We start from the raw sequence: 22145 nt of genomic DNA, 5'->3' as shown, positions 1-22145 counted from the left end.
CAAAGTGGGAAGAGCTGTTGCCTCCCTGGAAGGTCTGAAAGCCCTTGGAGAGACCTGGACATAGGGGAGAGAAATGGACAATCACCAACCATGTGGAGCCCAACAAACACAAGTGATGGATTCTGCCCCTGGGACGGGGCAAGCCAGGATGTACAGACAGACTGTGGAAAGCTCAGCCATCCTGGACCACGGCCAGTTGGATCTGAGTCAGCAGTGCCCTGGCAACTTCCTCCTGAGGGGCAGCTCTGATCTCTGCTCTGTGGGACCAGGGACAGGACCCAAGGGAACGGCTGGAGCTGTGCCAGCGAGGGTTATGTTGGATATCAGGAAAAGGTTCTGTTCTTTGGGAAGCTGGCAAAGCTGTTTCCTATCAGAGGTGCTGAGGAGGTCCTTCTGCACTCGGAGCAGCCTGAGGAAAGGGACCCACTCTGGAGAAGTTGGTGGAGAACTGTCTGCCGTGGGAGGGATCCCAGGCTGGGGCAGGGCAAGGACTCCCGACTGCTCTCCCTGGCAGCAGCAGGAGAGGATGGTGCTACGATCCGCTTATTAAAATTTTTGGAGAGATGCCTGAACTGAGGTACAATTGAGACCATAAGCCAAAGTCAGTAGTATGGATTTTATTTAACAGTAAATGAGAGAGAGAGAGAGAGAGAGAGACAGCAGGGGAGGAATAGAAAGTGAGGTGGAGGAGGAAAAGTGAGTGACAAGAGGCAGATTAAGTAAAAAATCTCACCACTCCATAGATCCCAAGGGCATCCCGTTGCTCCTTTCCATCTGGTCATCTGGGTGGTGAGGGTGCCCCCATGAGTTCAGTGGATTAATATACGTTTTGGCCATGTGGGAATGCCCAGGTACCTCCCGGGGGAGTGAGGGCGGGGGCAGCAAGTTTGACGCCGTCTCTCGCAACAGGCTCTGGATCTGTTGCATCACATGCAGTGCTCTGGTGGAAGGCCTCAGGAAATGAGTCTGAGGAGCTCTGGGGGTCTTTGATGATTTCTGACCCCTCTTCAGCTGCTCCTCACGTGAATGTCCCATGTGTGTGGCCTTCCTGAGGTGGGGGTTTTTACAAGTGAGCCGTTTTGTGTAAGGGAGGATGGGTGTTCACTGCCTCTGACCAGAAGTTGTGGCAGACACCGAAAACCTCTCCTCCAACCCTTTGGCTGGGGGGGGAGCGTGTGCAAACCTCAGCAAAGTGGGTCTGTGGGTCGTGGCCTCTGCCACCCCAAACGCAACCAGAGCTGATTTTCAGGACAGTTGCTGGGTTTGGCTTTCTGGGGGATGCTTTCTTCTCCCTCAGCCTTGTTTACTTCTCTCTAGGCCTGAGATAATTGAACAAGAGTGTCACCTTTCTGTTATCTCAGGTTCCCTTAGCTGGTGTAACTCACAGTCCGAAGTTCCCCTGAGGAGGCATCCTCAGGGAGGGGTGGGCTTCGGTGGTCGCAGCATCTTCATAGAGTTTTGCCGTAATGGGCAAAAACTCCTTCAGAGCAAAGTTTAAGCCATTAAGCACAATGTTTCAGTCTCTCACGGGTGGGAACGGAGGGCGGTGGGGGTGCAAGGCGTTGGCGGCGGATGTGGGCGGATCCCGGCGGCAGCTCCTCCCGGCCCGCCGCGGGCGGGTGTCCCTTGCAGCGGAAGCGGCGGCGGGAGCGGCCGCGTGGTGCGGGACGGGCCCGGGGGCAGGTGGGGAGGCCGGGAGGGGTCGCGGGGCGTCTCGTTGCTGGCCGGGGCCGTGGGCGGGGAGCGGCGGGGCCCGCGGGCACGGAGCCCCCCGGGCACGGAGCCCCCCGGGCAGAGCCCCCGCGGGTGCCGGTGCCGGGGCTGTGGAAGGGGCCGCTCCAAGGGCGCGGTGCCGCAGCCGCTGCCCCGAGCGCGGCGCCGCCGGAACGGCGCGGCCCAGAGCGGAGCGGCCGGGCCGGGGAGGCGGCGGCGGGAGGATCGTGAGGCCGCTGCCGGCGCCGCCGAGCCGGGGCCGCGGGAAGGGCCGTGCCGGGGCGGCGGCCGGGGCGTTTTGGCTGCGGCCGGCGGCGCTGGCTCCAGCGCCGTGCCAAGGGCTGCGCTGCCGGGGCACGGCTGCGGCCGGAGGGAGCGGCCCGCGCTGCGAACAGCGGCGCTCGGCTGGGAGGGCCGGGCCGGGCCGCGCCGGGCCGGGCGGGGCCGGAGGAGGCACTTCCCGGGCCCGGGATGAGCGCTGGCATGTATTATCTGAGCGGAGCTGATGTCTCTCACCGCTTTAGCTCTAGAATTACTCTGAGGCCCGGGAAGCTCCCGATCCCTCCGGCAGTGGAGCTTTTTCCCATTGTGGGATCGAGTCCCCGTGCCAGACCTGGACCCAGCTTGAGGAGAGGGGGGCCCGGGTTGGGATCTGCCCCATCGCCGCGTGGGGCAGGTGCAGTTGTGGGCCGAGTCGTGCGTTTTGTGCCCACGAGGGGCTCTCACCTCGCCCGAAAGCCGTGGTTTGGCAGGTGGTGGCCAGGTGCGCGTGGGAGCGTTGACCGGGGGCGTCCCTGAGCCCCCGTGTGCCGGCTGAGCTGTGCACGTTCCGCCTGCGCAGCTGGGCTGCTGCAGCTCCGGGTGGGAGTGCGCAGGAGGGAACTGGCACCTCTGGCCAGGCTGGCCCTAAACCTGGAATGTTTTGTGCTTCTCGCAGGTCTCCGCTTGAGCCCGGGACGTTCCGGCCAGCCCAGAGGTGTGATCCGGACACACCACCTGATCCTGTCTGGGGCTGGGGTTGGATCCAGCTGCTCCCAGCCTCCCATCAGGCATTTGGAAAACCGGGGCATCCCTCCTGCACTCCGTGACCCAATGGAAGGGGCTTCCCCATAAACCTTGTCCACAACTTCCTGGGGAGCTGGGCATGCACAGCACGGGGTGGCACCCACTCCTGGGGAGCTGCCAGCTGAGTCCCTGGGGCAGAACTGGGAACAGCTCTTGCTCCAGGGACAAGCTGTGGGATGGCTCACATCCCACTGATCCTGGGAGCTCTTGGATCTACCCTGCACCCCTGGAAAGCTTTCCTTTGCAGTCAGCCCCGCTTGATTTTGGGTGTTTGTGCTTCATGTGCACTCCACCCACACCCTGGGGTGCCTTGGGATCCACCTACACTCTGAGGGGCTCTGGGGTGCCCTGGCTTGTGCTGGGGATGCGAGGGAAGCAGAGGGTCCTTGGGGAAGGTGCCCCCGGTGAGAAATGGGGAACAGGAGCTTGTGTGGCTGTGCCCAGAAAGCTGGGAGGGGTCTTGGGAAAGGGGTGATGGTACCAAGAGACCAGTAGAACCCTTCCAGGGAGGAAACAGGTTGGACATTCCATAGGGAAGCTGGGCCCTGGCACCAGCGCATCACGTGCGGAGGGTGAAGGAAGCAGGCAGAGCTGCTCTTCTATGGATCCTGCTGCATGGGATGTCACAGTGGCCATCCTATGGGATCAGCACTGGGGAATAGCAGCTGGGGAGAGGAGTCAGGGCCAGAGCTGCTCCTTTGGGCTTCCCTTGTCTTCCTCCTGGGACAGGAGTAGGATCTGGAAGGGATGTGGAGCTCCAGCTCTGCTCCATGCCTTGCACAGCTGGGAATTGCACTACAGGTGCTTCACTGCCCTTGGAATCACCTTCTCTTGTTACCACATGAGCCACATGGCTCCTCCTCCAGCCCCAGCTCCTCCCAGGCCTCCTCCAGCCCCTCTCTGTCCCTTGCCAGCTGCTCCTCTTTAGCTTTCAGCATGTGGCACTGGAATTTCAGCTCTGCCTTTCCCAGGGATGGGCTGGGAAACCCAGTATGTCCCCTGCCCTGTCCTGGACACTCTCATGACATCCCAGGGTTTGGGATCCTCAAACTGAGATCTTGCCCCCCCCCCCCCCCCCCACCTAGGGTTTTGGCCTCTCAAACTGAAGGTTGGGATCCTCAGACTGGGGGTTGGGACCGTCAACCTCTTGTCTTGAGAGCTCATTCCCCAGGCACCAGTTTCCACCCTAAACTGAGGGATTTCTATTTTTCATTCCAGGTTCTCAGGGAGGAGCTGGGGGTGTCTGCAAAAGGCCGATCCTGGTCCCGACCAGCAGAACTGGCGCTGGTTTGGAGTAGGGGGTCAGTGGGTCGGTGATCAGAACCCCCCGTTTTGTTGGTTATAAAGCGGCTGGTTTTGCGCTCGATGGTGGATTTTGGGGGGTGACACCCCGATAAAACTGGGGGGATGTGTAGGGGAGGGCTTTATTTGAGGGCACAGAGAGAAAAGGGGTGTGGGGCACCCCAGGGTGGGTTTGGGATCTCCCTTCGGTGGGGGAGGGGGTTGGAGGGAGCCCAGCTCGAGCTTTGGCGTCTTCAGGGGGGGTTTGGCATCTGAGGGGGTGGCGCCACCTGGCGGCTGCAGGGACCCACTGCCAGATTGGGGGTCGGGAGGGGCTTGGGGGGTCCCTCCCAAGTGGGGGATGTGCTGGGAGAACCTTGGAGGCCCCAGGATGCAGATTTGGGGTTCCCAGGATGGGGGTGGGCCGCTGGGAGTGGGGTCTCTCAGGCACTGGGGCCTCCTGGTGACTGGGAGGACCCAGCGCTGGGGTTCCCACTCCTCCTCACCGGGGCTGTGGCTGGGGACTCCCAGCCTGGGGTTTGAGGCTTCCAAGGGTGGATTTTGAGGATGCCCAGGACATATTTGGGGGTTCCAGGGTGGGTTCTGGGGGTCCTGGGATGGATTTTAGGGTTCCAGCACCCTCAGTGCGAAGTCCAGAGCTGGGGCGCTGTGGGTCAGACACCCCATGGACACCACGTCGATGTGGGGCCCCAAGAACTGGGGGAGGGTCCCCAAAACGATCCCCCCGCTGGCCTCCACGGTCACCCCGGGGTGAGCGGCCTTGACCTGCGCCGCCGCCGCGTGCAGCTCCTGGGGAGAACACCCTGTTAGCAGGGAGCACCCCCTCCCCAAAACTGCAGGGGGTGCAGGGGAGAATCCCCCGCCAAATTGGGATTTCTCTGCCCAAGTCTGCCTGATTTGGGTCCCCCCCATAAGAAACCACCAGTTCAGGGATTACTCCACCCCTTGACCTCCAAAATTCGGGGGTCCACCCCCAAACTCTCCAAATCAAGAGTTATCCCCCTTAAACCAGAAACCCCACAAAACTGGGGGTTTGCCACCCAACATCTGCGCAGTTGGGCGCCCCAGCCACCCACTGACCTCCAGAACAACCCCAAATTTGGGCTCTCCAACCCACTGACCACCCAAATTGGGGTCTCCCCAACCCAGAACTCTGGAAAATTGCAGTCCCCCCACCTAAACACCTCAAGTCAAGGGTCCCTCCACCCAACCCCCCCCCCCAAATTGGGATTACCCAACCCTTTGACCCCCCAAAACTGGCATTCTGGCACTTATCTTTGGGGCTGTCCCACATTTACAGCAGATTCCCATTTTACTAGTCCAGCCTCACACCTGGGGGGTCCTCCCATTCTTAGGGGCCCCTCCCAGATTTTGGGAGCTCACTTGGTAGGGGCAGAGGTCAAATCTATGGCATTACCCACCTTTTTTGGGAGATCTGTGCCCCATTTTTGGGGTTTATCCCCATTTTGAAAATCCAACCTCCCATTTTTGGGGTCCAGCCCCACATCTGGGGTCTCCCCATTGTTGCCCCCCCCCCCGATTTTGGGGCTCACCTGCGGGGCCAGGTTGTCCAGCAGGACGATGTCAGCCCCCGCCCCCGCAGCCGCCAGCGCCTCAGCCGCGCTCGAGCACTCGACCCCCAAGCGGCGGGTGAAGCCCCCGGCCCGGCGCACCCCCCAGATCATCTGGGGAAGAGGGGGTCAGGGGGAACCCCAGAGCGACGCCCAATCCCTCAGACCCAATACGGGGTGGGGTAAAATGGGGGGGGGAGGGGCACGAATTGACTTAAAATTGGGGTCCCCCCCATCGCCCCCCCACACTGATCCCTCAAATTGGGGTCCTCTCCCCAGATCCCCCCAATTCAAGGGCGTCCCCCGACCCCAAAACTGGGGTTGCCCCACCTACAAACACCCAAATTTAGGGTTCCCCAACATAGGGCCCACCCCCATTCAGGGGTTACCCCCCAACTTCCCTCCCAAACAGGGACCCCCCCCATGCTCCCAGACTGGGTCCTCCCACATCAGCCCACCCCCAGAATACCCCAATCCAAGGGTCTGTCCCAAAATTGGTAGCCCCTTCAAGTATTGGTGCTTCCCCATTCACCCTTGAAATTCGGGCTACCCCAAGCCATCACTCCCCCCAAAATCGAGCCCCCTCCACCAAAACCCCCATTTCCTCCAAACCTCGTGTTCCCCCCCCCAAGACCCCCAAATTTGGGGTTGTCACGCCTGCCGCCCAGAACCCGCCAATTCAAGGGTGCCCCCCCACCCATCTCCCCCGCAAACTGGGGCCCTGCCCCCCCAATCTCGGGGTTCCCCCGCCTCGCACCCCACACTCCAGGGGTCCTGCCGCCATTACCGCCCAAATTCTGGAGTCCCCCCACACCCAGAAGCCCCCAACTCAAGGCCCCCCCCGCCACCGCCCCCCAATTTCGGCGTCCCCACCTGCTCGAGCCCCCCCGCTGCCGCCGCCAGCGCTCGGTGATTGTCCTTGAGCAGGAGGAGTCCCCCCAGACCTCCCCGGTGGGGGTCGGCGCCCCCCACCCCCAGCGCGTATTTCTCCGCCAAGCGGAAGCCGGGCGTGGTTTTCCGGGTGCCCGCCACGACCCCCGCCCAGCCCTGTGCCCGGGCCACCCCCACGGCCCTCGCGGCCATCGAGGCCACCCCGCTGCAGCGCCCCAAAATATTGAGGGCGACCCTCTCCCCGCCCAGCACCCCCGCGGCCGGACCCTCCACCTCGGCCACCAGCGCCCGCCCGGGGGGCAGCGCCGCCCCCTCGGGCACCCGCCAGGTGACCCGGCACCCCGACACCCCGAAAACGGCCTCGGCGAAGGGGGCCCCCGCCAGGACGCCCCCCGAGCCCCCCCCGCCCTTGCTGAGCAGCTGCGCGCGGGTCGCGGCGTCCCCCGCGGCCGCCACGGCGGCGTCCGGCCAGGGCGCGTCCTCGTCCAGCCACGCGCGCGCCAGGGAGCGCAGGCGGTGCGGGGGCGGCGGGGGGGCCCAGCCCCGGCCGGGGGGCGCGGAGCGGGGCGGGGGCGGGCGGGCCATGCTCCGGGGGGCCTGGGCAGAGCGACAGGGGCGTCACTGGGGGCCTGCGGAGGGGGATTTGGGGCCCTGGGGAGGCGTCTTGGGAGGCTTATTGGGGTCCTAGGCGCCTCCCTGAGAGGATACTGGGGTCCGCGGGGGGGGGGTTTCAGGGATATATTTGGGTCTGGAGGGGATCTGGGGAGTTACTGGGGTGTTGAGGGGGAAATTTGGGTTGGTCTTGGGGGGGGGGAGGAGTTGGGGGATGCGGGGATCCTTGTGGGGAATTTTGAGGGGATGCTGGGGTGTTTGAGGGTCCCAGGAGGGTCCTTGAGGGGAGACGGCTCCGGGGAGGACTTTCAGGGAGATACTTGGGTCGGGAGGGATTTGGGGGTTATTGAGGTGCTGAAGGGGAAATCTGGGGCGGTCTTGAGGGGCTGTGGGGGATATTGGGGTCCCTGGGGGAATTTTGGGAGGGGTCCTTGTGGCTCCTTCGTAAGATTTTGGGGGGGATCTTCAGGGGTTTTGAGGGTCCCAGGAAGGTCCTTGAGGAGATATGGGGGTCCTGGGGAGGGGTTCTTGGGGCCGTTTGGGAGGTTATTGGATCCTGGGAAGGGGATTTTGGGCGAGTCCTGGGGGAAGCCTGGAGGTCCTAGGAAGGTCCTGGAGGGGATATTGGGGTCCTAAGGGGGTTTTGGAGAAGAGTTTTGGGTGCAGGGGGGATTTTGGGGGTTATTGGGGTCCTGGGGTGGATTTGGGAGCCCAGGAAGGAGATCAAATGTGGGTCCCCCTTGCCCCCCTCGTGCCCCTTCCCCCCAGCTCAGGGGGTCCAAAGTCCGGCCCGGACGGGCCACATCACCCGCCCCTCCCCCCTTCCCTTCCCGAGACCCCCAAGTGGGGGAGGGGCGCTCCACTGACCTGTCGAGAGTTGGAGGCGACTGAGGCCGGTCTTGGGGGTCGGGGGGGTTCTTACCTGGGGGGGCGTGGCCCGCCTCGCCCCAACACCTCCTCCGGGCTGTGATTGGCTGCCCCAGGGGCGCCCACCCCCCCAAAAAATCCCCCAGGCGGTTTGGGGTGGGGGAGGGGAAATTCCCTTTATTGACAATAACTGAGCGAGGCCGGGGGGCACGGGGGGGCTTTGGGGGACACTTGGAGAGGCGCCCCATGACCGGAGGGCACTGGGGGGGGGGGGTCACATCAGGTGACACCGGGTGACAACCTGGCCCCCCCATTCAGCCCCTCCCCCACCCCATCGATGTCACGCGGGGGGGTTACGGTGGCTTCGGGGGGTGCCTGACACATGGGGGTGACAGGAGGTGACAGTGGCAGGGGTGTTCCTGTGGGCGGGGCCGGGGCCGAGGGGCGGGACAAGGTTGGGCTGAGGAGAGAAGATGGAGATGGGGGGGGGAGAGGGGACCATAGGGATACGGGGTGGGGGGGACAGGGAGGAGATGGAGGTGACCAGGCTGTGGTGGAGGGGGCAGCAGAGGGGACATGGAGATGACAGTGGGGACAGGGACAAGATGGGACCCGGACATGGAGCTGGGGACATGGAGAGGACATGGAGATGGTGGTGGGGTCATGGGGATGGGGGTGGTAACCAGCAGGAGATGGTCGCGGTGACAGCAGGTCATGGAGGTGACACAGAGGTGGTCAATGTCACCTGGAGGTGGTGGTGGGGACATGGGGACAGTGGTGGGATGAGGGATCAGATGGTTGAGGGGACCAGGAAATGATGAGGGGAGCAGGGACGGAGGAGACAGGGTCAAGGACACCTGGAGATTGTGGAGGTGACCAGGACATGGTGATGGCACATGTGGAGGGGACAGGGAGGAGGTGGAGGAGACAGGAAGATGGAACTGAGGACGTGGAGATGGTCAGTGTCATGTGCAGAGGGTGGTGGGGACGTGGGAAGGACGTGAAGGGGGGATATGGGGATGTTCAAGGTGAACAGGACGTGGTGGTGGGACATGAGGAGGGGACAGGGAGATGGTGGTGGGGACATGGAGATGGTCAAGACCAGCTGGAGGTGATCAAAGGGACACAGGAAGGGAGTGAGAGAGGACAGGGAGGAGATGGAGGTGACCATGGACCCTAAAGGTGACCATGGAGGTGACCCATGAGCAGAAGGCAGGGTTCGGGTGGGACACAGGGCCATGGGAATGGGGGGATTGGGGATGGTGGGACACGGGGCTGTGGGGACATGGGGACACGTCCTGCCCCTCCCCTCCCCTTCCAGGTAGTTCCTGGCGATGAACTTGAGGGTCTTGCCCAGGAGGATGATGGCGAACGAGATCTTGAGCACCATCAGCCAATGTGGCATCAGCGACAGCGGCGTCAGCTTGAGCATCATCTGGGGGGACATCGGGGGACAAAGGGTGGAACCCCTTGGCCAGCAACCCAAACCCCATGGCCACCAAACCCAGTGGCCACCACCCCAATATCCATGGCCACAGACTCCACACTCGTGGCCACTAGACCCATGTTCAGCACCCCTGTGGCCACCAACCCCCACCCCTTCCCTGGCCAGCAGACACCATGGCCACCAGCCTTATGGCCACAAACTCCACAGCCACCAACTCTGATGGTAACCAGCCCCTCCATGGCCACCGCCACAATCCCTATAGCCACCAACTCCCCATGGCCACCAGACCCACATCTTGATGCCCACCAGCCCCATGATGACCTCCCCGAAGGCCGTCAACCGTCTCTCCATGGCCACCATCTTGGTGGCCACCAACCCCTATGACCATAATATTGATGGCCACCAGCCCCCCCAAGGCCATCAATCTCCCCATGACCGCCCTCTTGATGACCACCAACCCCATGGCCACCAGCCCCACAGCCACCGTCCTGGTGGCCATCCTGCCCCGTGTCCCTCCTGTGTCTCCCTCTGACACGCAGGGGGTCAACGGAGAGGACGAGGAAGGGCAGGGACATGGAGAGGCAGATGGAGCCCATCAGCCAGATGTTCACCCAGCGTGGCATCCAGGCCAGTGACTGGTTCTCTGACAGGCTGTGGGGGACATGGGGACATTGGGGGATCACCATGGGGGGAGCGATTGGGAGGTCATCATGGGGAGGGACATGGGGGGACACGGTGGGAACAGAGGACGGATGGAGCCCATCAGCCGGATGTTTACCCAGGGCAGCATCTGGTTCTCTGACAGGTTGGAAGGGACATTAAGCGGTCGGTCACCCTGGGGGGGAACAGGGGGATGAGGGACACCACCAGGACACAGGGGGACATGGTGGTGGGAGACATCTGGACCGGGGATTGGTTCTCCCAAGAGGCTGGGGGGTACATCAGGGACATCTGGGGGTCACCATGGGGGTGGGGCACACAGCGGGACATGGACAGGGGATGGAAGGTGGGAGAGAGGGGTGGGTCACCATGGGGGAGGACATGGGGGGGGACACATTGAGGGAACACAGGGGCATCATGGAAGGGATGGTGGTGATGGTGATGATGGTGGTGGTGGTAGTCGTGTGATGATAACGATGGAGTTGGGTGATGAAGATGGTGGTGGTGGTGGTGATCATGGTGTTGAGTGATGAAATGTTGATGAAGATGATGATGGGTGATGATAATGGAGGTGATGGTGGCGTGTGGATGATAGTAATGACGATGATGGTGACAGTGGTGGTGATGATGATGGTGTTGTCAGTGTCATGGTGATGGTGTTTATTGTGTTGAGTGGTGATGGTTGTGTTGGAGCTGACGGTGGTGATGATGGTGTTGGTGATGGAGTTCACCATAGTGTGGCTGACAGCATGAATGATGAAGATGAGGTACGTGGTGGTGATGATGGCCATGATGATGGTGTGAGTAGTGTCATGGTGATGGTGTCAATGGTGTGGGTGATGAAGAGGAAGGTGATGATGAAGAAGACGACAGTGATGATGGTGCTGTTGGTGTTGTGGTGATGGTGTTGATGGTGTTGGGTGATGATGATGGAGGTGTGGGTGATGATGCTGCTGATGATGTGGGGGATGAGGGTGATGGCGTGGGTGGCTGTGGTGATGAAGATGATGGTGATGATGAAGGCCTCCCCCGCTACTTGTTGAGGGCATTGCACATCTCGATGGGGACCAGCACCGACAGCGCCGTCGGCGCCGGAGCCTCAAAGATGTCGCAGTCCAGACCCTCAAAGACCACGTTGTGCCCTGGGACCTGCATGAAGTGGGGCTGGGGGGTCGCCAGGGGGCCCCTGGGGGGAGGAAGCCTTGGGGACACCCAGAGGGCTGGGGAGGCTCCACTGGTGTCGGGATTAAGGAGCAGCAGCTGCCCCTCCCAAACACTGTCACCGCAGGAGGACTTTGCCATGAGACGAGTGCAGGACGGAGCACAGGAAGGCGCTGACTCCAGGCCTGGCAGAGGTGAGATCTGGTCGGCACATCCTGGGAAATACATCCCCACAAAAATTCCCACTGTGGCACAGCACGTAAAGAAGCAGCTGCTCGTGCGCGTCAGCGGTCACACAAAGCTCACCTGAGTTATGGCACAGGCGCTGCTGCCACCACCGAAGCCCCCCGCAACCCTGCCTCGGCCCACAGCTGGACCTTGGGCGGGAAGTTCAGCCCCCGGGGTGGGAAGCTAAGATAAGATCAAGGTAGGACAATTGTCCGGGGATTATCCCGGACCTCGGTGGAGGTAAACAAAGCTGCGGGAGCAGAATGGATCCCTGGTGGTGGGCAAGGAAAGCCAACCCGGCACTCGTGCTGGAATCATCTCCAGCTGGGTCAAAGGGAATTCCAGAGGGGCAGGTGGCGACCACCAACTCCCGGCCACCGGCCCCAGAAACCTCCGGCTGAAGAGAAGAGACAGCCTGAGCTGGGACTAATTAGCACCCGAGGCCATTGTTTAACCAATGGCATTAGAGAGCTGTGTAGCCCATGAGCACTCATTCCTCAGTTTGCCGAAATGGATAAACAGGGAGAAGTTCAGAATGACCTCAGGACCCCCCAGTACCGAGAAGCGCCGGGGGAAGAAGGACCAACAATGCCTCTGGATCCACGGGTGGTGCTGACCTTGTGACTGATCTCTCTCCCTCCCTTCTCCCTCTCTGCCCACCCTTCCTCCTTTCTCTCCCTCACATTTTATTTTTCGGTAAATTCCATACTATTGACTTTGGCACATGGGCCCATTTGCCCCTAAATTTGGGCAGAGGCACCTCAATAATGAGATCTGAACAGCCGGGGATCCTTTAAGCGGCCTTAACCCCCTCATTCCCAAAGCCATGTGCCCAGGAGTGCTGACCCTTGGGCAGGGGAGCGCTGTCGCTCCCAGACGGACCAGAGGACCCAGGGCTCCAGGCCCCTGTCCGTGATCCACTCCTGCCCTGACCCCAACCTGTGCTCCCTGGGGATTGGGCTCCCAGAGCCCTGGGCAGAACCTGTTTCCTGCTGTGCCCCAAACCCTGGGGGCTTCAGAGGCTGCCCTGGCTGCCCCTTGTCCCTCCCAGCTCCAGGGGGACATTCCGGGGTGTCCCACCCTGCTCTGCCCAGGGCACATGGCGGGGGCAAGGGGATCTCCTGTGCAGAGACCCCTGGGAGCCCCCGGAGTCACTCTGTTCATGGCAGGGGAGGGACCGGAGACTCCCAGGTTGAGAGAGGGACACGGGAACATACACATGGACACGGGAACACGCACATGGACACGGGAACACGCACATGGACACGGGAACACACAGGGACACAGGAACACGCACATGGACACGGGAACACACACAGGGACACAGGAACACACACATGGATACGGGAACACACACAGGGACGCAGGAACACACACAGGGACATGGGAACACACACATGGACACGGGAACACATACACAGGGTCACGGGAACACACACAGGGACACAGGAACACACACAGGGACACGGGAACACACACATGGATACGGGAACACACACAGGGACACGGGAACACACAGGGACACGGGAACACACAGGGACACAGGAACACACACGTGAACACAGGAACACACACATGGACACGGGAACACACAGGGACACGGGAACACACACAGGGACACGGGAACACACACATGGACACGGGAACACACAGGGACACGGGAACACACACAGGGACACGGGAACACACACATGAACACGGGAACACACACATGAACACAGGAACACACACATGGACACGGGAACACACAGGGACACAGGAACACACACAGGGACACGGGAACACACACATAGGGACACGGGAACACACACATGGATACGGGAGCACGCACAGGGACACACAGAGTTGCTTTGCTGTAGGGGTTTATTGATTACTCCAGGGAAATTCCCAGGGCTCCCAGGGGATCAGGGGGGTTATCCAGGGATGATCATCTCCTCATGCTGCTGGAGGGGGACAGGACGCGAGTGTCACCACCAGTTCCAGTCCTGAAAGACAGAGCCCAAATCATGACCCCCAGTGTCCACTGGGACACAAGAGGGGCCTTGTCCCCACCCCTCTCTCTGCAGGGACCTGCGGCAGGAGAAGGGATTTGGAGCCCCGGATATACCTGGGACAGGACTTGGCTCCTGAGATCCTTGTGGCTCCCAGAGCCCCTCACCCTGGAATTCCCCAAAACCTCCCAGAGCCCTCTCTGCTCCCACAGGGACACTGGGTGTCCCCAGAGCCCCCCAGTGCAAGGAAGCCTTGGGGACAGCTCTGTCCACCTAACCCAGGGACACGGATCAGGGACAGCCCCTGCCACGCCCCTCTGCCATCCTCAAGCTCTGCCCACCCCAGAGGGCTCAGGGATCCGCCCTGGCCCCCGAGGATCTTTTGTGGGGCTGGAGACCCCCCGAGACTTCTCACCAGGGCATCCAGTGGGGCAGCCGGGCATCACTCCCGCAGAAGCTCCACCTGCTCAGCCACGGGGGGCTGGGGAGAAAGACGGGGTTAGAGCAGCACCGGAGGATACTGGGGCATGTTGGGAGATACTGGCGCATGCCGGGGTGTACTGAGGCACAGTGGGGTGTACTGGCGTGCACTGGGATGCCCTGGAGGGTCATGACCATGACAGGGGAGGCTCTGGGCCCAGCAGAACTCTGGGTACCCACCTCAGACCGCTTCACTCGCTGGGTGCCTTTCTTTACCTGTAGAGATGAGGAGATGTCACTGGTCACTGGAGTGTCCCTGGTCCCAGCAAGGCATGGGGGGACCCAACTGGCCCCCAGTTCCCACACTGGTGCCCCAGTTCCAGGACTTACCTCAATGCATCCACCTTGGCCTCCTACTACGCTTATCTGCAGAAGCAGAGCAAAGGTTTCGTCTGGATTGGCCCTTGTGGGGCTCGGGGGTCACAGGTGTCCCCAAGTCCCCGGTCTGAGGGGGAAAATCCCTTCTGCTCCCTCCCAGTCCCACTCCGGCCATTCTCACCTGACCCCTGTTCCTGCAGGGACCACGGTGGGGATGGAGACAAGGAGAGCGAGGGGAATTCGGGGCCTCCAAGGACGAGGGGAACGGAGTGGGACTTGGGGGCCCCAAAGACAGTGAACTGGGGGGAACTGGGGGCCCCAAGGGATGGGGCTGGGGAGTGTGGGTGGGGAGACAGGAATTCCAGTGGGGGGGACATGGGGGCTGAAGTGAGGAGTGGATGGGGGCAGGAGAAAGAGGAGACAGAGGACCAAAATTGATGGGTTTGGGAGTGGGAGTCAAGGAGGGGGACTTGGGGACACCACTGTCATGGACAAAGAGAAAGGGAAAGCACTGGAGGGAAAGAGGAGAGGAAATGGGCTGGGCATGATGCTCTTTGGGGTTGACTGGGGTGCACTGAGAAGGGTGGGAATGCAATGGGCACCCTGGGGAAGGTGCAGCCTTGGGAAGCTCTGTGGTGTACTGGCATGCACTGGGGTGCACTGGGATGCCCATGGCCATGAGAGGGGAGGGCCTGGGCCCAGCAGAAGAACTCAGGGTACCCACCTTTCCATTGCTAAAGCCACCAACTCCCTGTGGAGAGACCATGAGATGTCACCGGTCACTGGGTTGTCCCCAGTCCTCGTAAAGGCTGGGGGTGACCAAACTGCCCCCCAGTTCCCACACTGGTGCACCCAGCTCCAGCACTTACCCCGGCACATAGAGTTCCACCACTGCCATCAAAGGTGGCCTGGGGAAGGAGAGCAAAACGTTGGTCAGGATTGGCCCTTGTGGGGCTGGGGAGGGACACAGGTGTCCCCAGCCCCCCCGGTGCATGGCTGTCCCCTGCTCTGAGCAGGGGTTGCCAGGGGATCTGGGGACACACTGCAGGGTGAAAGGCAGTGGACTGAGGGGAAACACTGGATAGAAGACCCTGGGAATCATCCGGGGTGGGGTGGGGAAGAATTTCCCAGTTGGTGCCAGTTCAGCCTGGCTTGGGACTGGACCAGTCCAGCCCAGTTTGGCCAAGTTCAGCCTATTCTGTGCTTTAATGAGTTTGGACCTCTTGGTCCCACTTCAGCCTAGTTTGGGGTTGGCCTTTGTCCTTGGGCGGGAAACAGAGGAGATGCTGGGGAGATGCCCGAGGGGACCGAGAGGATGGGATGGGATGGGGGACACGGAACGGGATCTGGGGGGAGCCGGCCGGGAAAGCAGTGGGGCCGTCCCAGGGAGCAGCCGAGTCCGACCATCCCGTGGGGAAGCCGGGCTCTGGCACCAGGAGTTTACTTACGGGAAGGGGAAGGACAGAGGGAATCGTGGGAAGGAGAAAGCGGCACCGCCCGGGGCCGGGGAGCCCGGCGGAGCCCCTGGATTGGGAAGAGCCCCCAGCCCCGAGCCCACCCCGTGGCCTTGGAGCCTCACCTCGGTCTGTGCCGGGAGGCACAGCAGGATGGAGAGGAGCAGGGCCACGCTGAGCACAGCCACCTTCATCTTCCTCTTGCACTGGCCAGCGCTGGCTGAGGCTGCACCGGGCCAGGAGCACCTTTATCCCTGCCGGGACTCCTCCCTGCGCCCTCCCCGACAGCCCCCAGGCCAAAGCCCGGCTTGGCACAGCCCCCAGCCCTGGCCACAAGCCCGGCCCTGGCACAGAGTCCATCCCACCTGTGGCACGCATCCAGCCCCCTTGCCCGGCATCCCTCCAGCTTCCTGCACGGGGCAGCTGCCCCGGGAAGGGCCCAGGCACCTGCAGGGGCCAAGGGGGGCGGGCTGGGAGCCAAAGGCAGCTGGGGACCCTGTGGGGACAACCCCCACTCCAACACCATCCATCCTCCTGCAGCCCCCACAGCCAGAACCCCCGCTGCCCCTTCCCTCCCAGAGCTTTCCCTGTGGGACAGCCCAGAGCTGAGCCCAGCCCCAAACCCGGCACGTGGCAGAGCAGAATTGTCCCTGTTCCCAGTCCAGCCCCTTGGCTGAACGGGGGGCTGGACTGACCCCTCTGCCTGGGGCACCAGGAGCCCGGGATCAGGGCAAACAGGGAGGTGGGAGGACAGCGGGGTCACAGGCAATGGGAACAGCCCGGTGGCTGGGATCTGCAGTCTCTGGAGGCTCTGGGGAGCGCTGGGGAATGGTGGCACTGGGACACCAGGGCTGAGCTTGGGGCAGTGCTGGGGTGGCCGCAGTGCCCGGCTCCAGCCCGTTCCCGGCACTGCAGCCCCAAACTGCTCCAGGCCCCCAGGGGAAGATCCCCTGCCTGGTCCCCCCGTCCCACCCAGGGCCACCGTGTCCTGCTGGATCCCCCCCATCCTGCTCTGCTGAGCTGTCCCACACGGGGGTCCCAGGGGCTCTGCCCCCAGCAGGGCTCTGGCTCCAGACTGGGCTGGCACTGGGACACAGCTCCCGCAGCGCCCTGCCACCAGGGATGGCCCTGTCCTGCCCTTGGCCCAGCGCCGGCCCTGAGCTGGGGCTGACCTTCCCAGCCGAGGGTCCCTCGCTCCCGTCCCTGCTCAGAGGCCCCTGTCAGGGTCACCCCCGAGGACACAGAGCAGGGACAGTCCCTCCCTGGGGCTCCCGGGAGCTGCCAGGGCCTCCATTCTCCACTGACACCCGTGACATTTGCAGGAGATGTTCCCTCCTCACGGGATACTGACCACACAGAAGGGACCTGTTGTGAGGCACCTGGGAAAACACTTCAGGCACCTGCCCTGACTGTTTGCGTTGGATTTTCCCAAGGAGCCAGCAGTGACCTGGAAGATTTTCCTTTTGCCTGTTTGTGCTTTGTGCCTCCTTTGTTGGGGAATTGAGGAGTGTGGACCCTGGAGAGGCCAAAGGGAGGTAAAGCTGCTCAGCAGAGGCATTTCCAGCCCCTGGACACCAAAGGTACTGTTCCAGATGACCCCAGCCATGAGTTCATGGGCTCCTGTTTCCAAATCTGCTCTACATTGGAACAGGGTTTAGGCTGATATAGTCTACCAGTACCAAATTCATGGAAAACACCAAGCTGGGTGGGACTGTGGATCTGCTGCAGGGCACAAAGGCTCCTCAGATGGATCTGGGCCAGATGGATTGATGGGCTGAGGCCAAAGGTGTGATGGTCAAAACAGCAAGGTGCTGGGTCTCCCACTGGGGTCACAACAACTCTATGGAATGCTCCAGATTGGGGCAGATGGGCTGGAAAACTGGAAAAGACCCTGTGGGTGCTGGTGACAGTGGCTGAACATGAGCACGGGTGTGCCCAGGTGGGCAAGAGGCCAAGGGCACCTGCGCTGTCCCAGCCATGGGGTGGCAGCAGGACCAGGGCAGTGACAGTCCCTGTGCTGGTACTGCTGAGGCCCTTTGATGGCTGTATGCCATTCTGGGTCCTCATGGCCAGAGAGGCCTTGAGGGGCTGGAGCATGGCCTGGGAAGGGTCTGGAGCCCCAGGAGCGGCTGAGGGAGCTGGAAAGGGGCTCAGCCTGGAGCAAAGGAGGCTCAGGGGGGACCTTGTGGCTCTGCACAACTCTCTGACAGGAGGGGGCAGCTGGGGGGGGGGGTGGTGGGTCAGGCTCTGCTCCCAGGGAACAGGAACAGGAGGAGAGGGAATGGCCTCAGGCTGGGCCAGGGCAGTTTTAGGTTGGACATCGGGATGGATTTCTTCCTGAAAAGGGTGGTCAGGCCTTTGCAGGAGCTGCCCAGGGAGGTTTGGAGTACCCATCCCTGGAGGTGTCCAAGGAAGGTCTGGATGTGGCACGCAGGGCTCTGGGCTGGTTACAAGATGGAGATCGGGCACAACTTGGACTTGATGGTCTTGGAGTGCTTTTCCAACTGCAGCAATCCTGGGATTCTGGGACTGTCCTGGAAAAATGCTTTTTGACTTTTTTTCCCCTTTGAGGTTCTGTACTCAAGCTTCCAGTCCCCAGGGAGGTTCCCCATCCCACTGCCTCATGTCCAACCCCCTGTCCCACAGACAGAACCACGGGGTGACACACGGGCTGTGCCACCGGTGCCCCTCCCTTGAACGGAAACTCTTCATAGATGAGACAGCAGTCAATAGGAGCAGGAAAAAAATCCTTCCTTAAAAGCTGGGATAACTGTAGGGACAATTTCTCCACAGATGAGACACATTCCCAAGGGAGGCAGTGACATTCCCAGTTCCTGGAGCTGGGTGGCCTGTCCAGCTCATTATCCCCACTCTCCTGGTGAACAACATCAGTGCACTTTGCACAAACTCTCTCTGCATGGACAGCATCTGCTGGATTCCATCCAGGTATTGGGATGGCTGATTGTTCTCCAGGTTGCTGTAAATTGCCTCCCCCATAGGTGATTCCCTTGGATCCTGGGTACATCCCTCACCAGGAGCTTGCAAAATCTTCCTCAGAGATTCTTGTCCTTCCCAGTGAGCAGGAGCTGCTTCCAGAGGCTGAGGACTGCTGCCCCATTCCCAATCCCACCGTCAATACCCATATCCCCAGCAAGGAATCCCCAGCTGGGCTCCATACCCTCAAATTCCTTACCCATGGCCCCAGTATCCAGCATTGGAGTAACCAGCTGAGGTTTTCTCTCCTAGAGAGTGGCTGAAATCCTTTTGCATCTCTCCCAAGTTAGCCTGTGTTTCCATGGATCCTTCCTGGCTCCAGGGCAGCCAGTGCATGGTCTGGTGTTTGTGTGTCTGGAGATGCAAAGCTGCCCTCCTCCCCTCCCTGGATGTGGAGCAGGGACAGGATGGGCAGAGCTGGGGCTGGAGCTCCCTTGGTTCAAACCTCATGACACTCCCTCCCTCCTGAACTCGCTCAGGTTGAAGTCCCAGGCTGTTGGAAGTGACAACCTTCAGAGGGACCTGCCTGTGTTTCCCCACCTTGCCAGCCACGACTACACTGCTTTGGGGTGGGCAAATCCCTGGGGGATCTTCCTAAAGAGTTGGTGAAACTTAGGAAAAGCTGCGAAACTCATCTTGAGAAGCAACACCAGGAGGATTGTAGTTTCACAAGGACGTTCAAGACACTGAAGAATTGTTGGAATCAGGGAGAGCACACCTACGATGGAGGCTGTAGTGGTTTGGTCCGAAATACTCATTACTGTTTATCTGCTGTGAGATAAGAATTAGGAGAAATGCAAAACAGGCACCAAACTTGAAAGAATATAAAGAAGTTTATTAACAGACCTAAAAGAGGAAAAAAAAATTATACCACCTTCAGAACTCTCCTCCTCCCCCCACCTTCCTCCCTTCTCCCACTGACAATGTGAAAAGACAACCCTTAAGATGTTCAGTCTGTTTACCACTTCCATAATAACCTTGTTCAGTCCATTTAGAAAGAGAAGTCTCTTCTTGCTCATGCTATGAAAACAGTATCACAACGAGACAGCCGCCCACTTCCAAATATTGTTCAGTCCATTTAGGAAGAGGAGTCTCTTTGCCTGTGTGTGAGTCCCTTCCCCCGACTTGCAGCTTTTCCCGCAACTGCTTTCGAGGGTCCACTCTTGAAGTTTTTTGGGGTACAATTTTAAGGTTGAGCCGTTCAGGAACAAAAACAGAGGCCCTTCTCCTTCCCTGGGAGCAAAGGGTCTTCATAATCTTCATCTTTAGGACTATCTCTGGGAGCATCTCTAGGGACTGAGGTTTTCTCCTTTCCCGTTTGGAGCAAAAGTCCTCATCTGGTTCATCTCTCCCTGTCCAAACTTCTCATGAAATTACAGCTGCGTCAGCATCTGCCTATCTTGGCGCAGGTGCTTTTGCTTACGAGTTGAACACTCCACCCCCCAGATCTTCATGAAATTACAACAGGATACTCTGATATATCATAGCTTCACAACAGAATTTCAGCTTTAAGCATCTCCTCTCTCTCTTCCCTCAGGTTTTCAGCTCTTCACAGCAGTAAAAGGGTTAATCTCACCTCGGCCTTGCAGCTTTGCAGCTGGAATGTTGAATGTTTCTTATCGCAGTGGAGAGGGGGAAGAGCCGAGCCGCTCCGGCTGCCCACGGCAAGGCAGTGGCGGGGGGGTTCCACGGCTGGAACAGGTCCATCGGCTCCAGGATGGCCGTGGCCCGGCCCGGCCTGGCCCAAGCAGGGCCTGGCCGGGCCCGCTGGCCCCCACACGGGGCCCGCAGCCACCTGTCCCAGCGCCGGAAACGAGAGAGAGCTTGGAGGGGGAGTTTGCCTATTCTTAAATGTGGATCACAGAGGTGATCACAACTTTAAGTGGCTTAAAGAATTGTCCATATTCAAACTGGCCAGCTGATAGGTTCTATCAGTTCCCAGAGGAAACTGTAAGCACCCCTTAGCAAGGACGTCCCTTCCGGGACTATGCTTGCTAACCTATGACAGAGGCACAGGTGGGGCCGGTGCCATTCTCTGTGTCCTCTGCTGAAAACATCTTGGAGGACAAAAGGCAAAAAGTGAAATTGGGAATTGTCTCCATCCCCAAAGCAGAGGGATGGCCCAGCACAGAGCTCCAGCTCCTGAGGAAGATCAAGGACAGGATTTTACAGCACTTCCCAGAAGCCCCCACTGAGCACAGCCACTGCAGCCCAAACCCAACCTTCACGATTCCAGCAGGAACAGGAACATGGCACAACCATAGAAACTGGTGGGGAGACCTGGCAAGGCACTGCTAGGGCCAGCAACTGTTCACAGCCAGTTATCCCAGCCAAAGCAGTGCAACAGGACTGAGACCCCCTGCTCCTGTCCTGTCTCCTCCCCTCTCCCCCACACTGCAGCTACTGAGGGACTCTGGGAACTGGAGGGCTCTGGGAAATTTGGAAAGGAGATGTAAAATGTGGGGAGAACAGGGTCCTCTTTTCCCCCTGTGACCCACCTCCCTGTGGTCACAGCCTGAGGAGAATGGCCAGGCCAGAAATTGATTTGGAACCCAAGTGTGGAAAAAATCCCATGGAAAGGATGACAGGAAAACCAGAAAGTTCCCAAGATCCGTGCAGTCCAGCTCAGGGAGAGGAAGGGGCACAGTCCAGGACAGATCAGCTGCACCTCAGACCCCCCTGGTCACTTCTCAAACCCATCTCTCTGTCAGACACCAAACCAGGAACATATCCATGTGCCAACAGGCTGCTGATCTGGAAACAGGAGCACGTCTGTGCAGAGCCCATGAAACCATGGCTGGGGTCATCTGGAACAGCACCTTTGGTGTCCAGGGGCTGGAAATGTCCCGGGGCCTCTCCAGGGTCCACACTCCTCAATTCCCCAACAAAGGAGGCACAAAGCACAAACAGGCAAAAGGAAAATCTTCCAGGTCACTGCTGGCTCCTTGGGAAAATCCAACGCAAACAGTCAGGGCAGGTGCCTGAAGTGTTTTCCCAGGTGCCTCACAACAGGTCCCTTCTGTGTGGTCAGTGTCCCGTGAGGAGGGAACATCTCCTGCAAATGTCACGGGTGTCAGTGGAGAATGGAGGCCCTGGCAGCTCCCGGGAGCCCCAGGGAGGGACTGTCCCTGCTCTGTGTCCTCGGGGGTGACCCTGACAGGGGCCTCTGAGCAGGGACGGGAGCGAGGGACCCTCGGCTGGGAAGGTCAGCCCCAGCTCAGGGCTGGCGCTGGGCCGAGGGCAGGACAGGGCCATCCCTGGTGGCAGGGCGCTGCGGGAGCTGTGTCCCAGTGCCAGCCCAGTCTGGAGCCAGAGCCCTGCTGGGGGCAGAGCCCCTGGGACCCCCGTGTGGGACAGCTCAGCAGAGCAGGATGGGGGGGATCCAGCAGGA

At 60.6% G+C, this 22145-nt stretch overlaps 1 protein-coding gene, 1 long non-coding RNA gene and 1 other non-coding gene across 3 annotated transcripts; 2 read left to right on the top strand and 1 right to left on the bottom strand.

Moving 5' to 3' along the window:
- Positions 1-1590: 1590 nt before the first annotated feature.
- On the top strand, positions 1591-4142 carry LOC116439118. Its single transcript, XR_004238054.1, has 2 exons — positions 1591-1683; positions 2651-4142. It is a non-coding gene; the product is annotated as an uncharacterized LOC116439118 (long non-coding RNA).
- LOC116439126 lies at positions 2177-2260 on the top strand. Its single transcript, XR_004238060.1, has one exon. It is a non-coding gene; the product is annotated as a small nucleolar RNA SNORD45 (small nucleolar RNA).
- A 46-nt stretch (positions 4143-4188) lies between the features above and the next one.
- Positions 4189-7127, bottom strand: LOC116439117 (nicotinate-nucleotide pyrophosphorylase [carboxylating]-like). Its single transcript, XM_032098231.1, has 3 exons — positions 6525-7127; positions 5634-5765; positions 4189-4869 (listed from the first exon to the last, which is right to left on the bottom strand). The coding sequence occupies exons 1-3, from the start codon at positions 7125-7127 to the stop codon at positions 4684-4686; spliced, it is 921 nt and encodes a 306-aa protein (XP_031954122.1). The 3' UTR covers positions 4189-4683.
- Between the last annotated feature and the right edge of the window lie 15018 nt (positions 7128-22145).

This window comes from Corvus moneduloides, unplaced genomic scaffold (genome assembly GCF_009650955.1).
Source record: "Corvus moneduloides isolate bCorMon1 unplaced genomic scaffold, bCorMon1.pri scaffold_9_arrow_ctg1, whole genome shotgun sequence".
NCBI lineage: Eukaryota > Metazoa > Chordata > Aves > Passeriformes > Corvidae > Corvus > Corvus moneduloides.
This window is presented reverse-complemented; position numbering and strand designations above follow the sequence as displayed.

Bases quoted from the DNA above. Each gene is read 5' to 3' on its own strand.
- LOC116439117 (XM_032098231.1), bottom strand. From the start codon at position 7,127: ATGGCCCGCCCGCCCCCGCCCCGCTCCGCGCCCCCCGGCCGGGGCTGG. The intron at 5,766-6,524 runs GTGGGGACGCCG...CCTCTTCCCCAG, and splicing joins CAGCGGGGGGGCTCGAGCAG to ATGATCTGGGGGGTGCGCCG. The intron at 4,870-5,633 runs GTGAGCCCCAAA...TGTTCTCCCCAG, and splicing joins TGGACAACCTGGCCCCGCAG to GAGCTGCACGCGGCGGCGGC.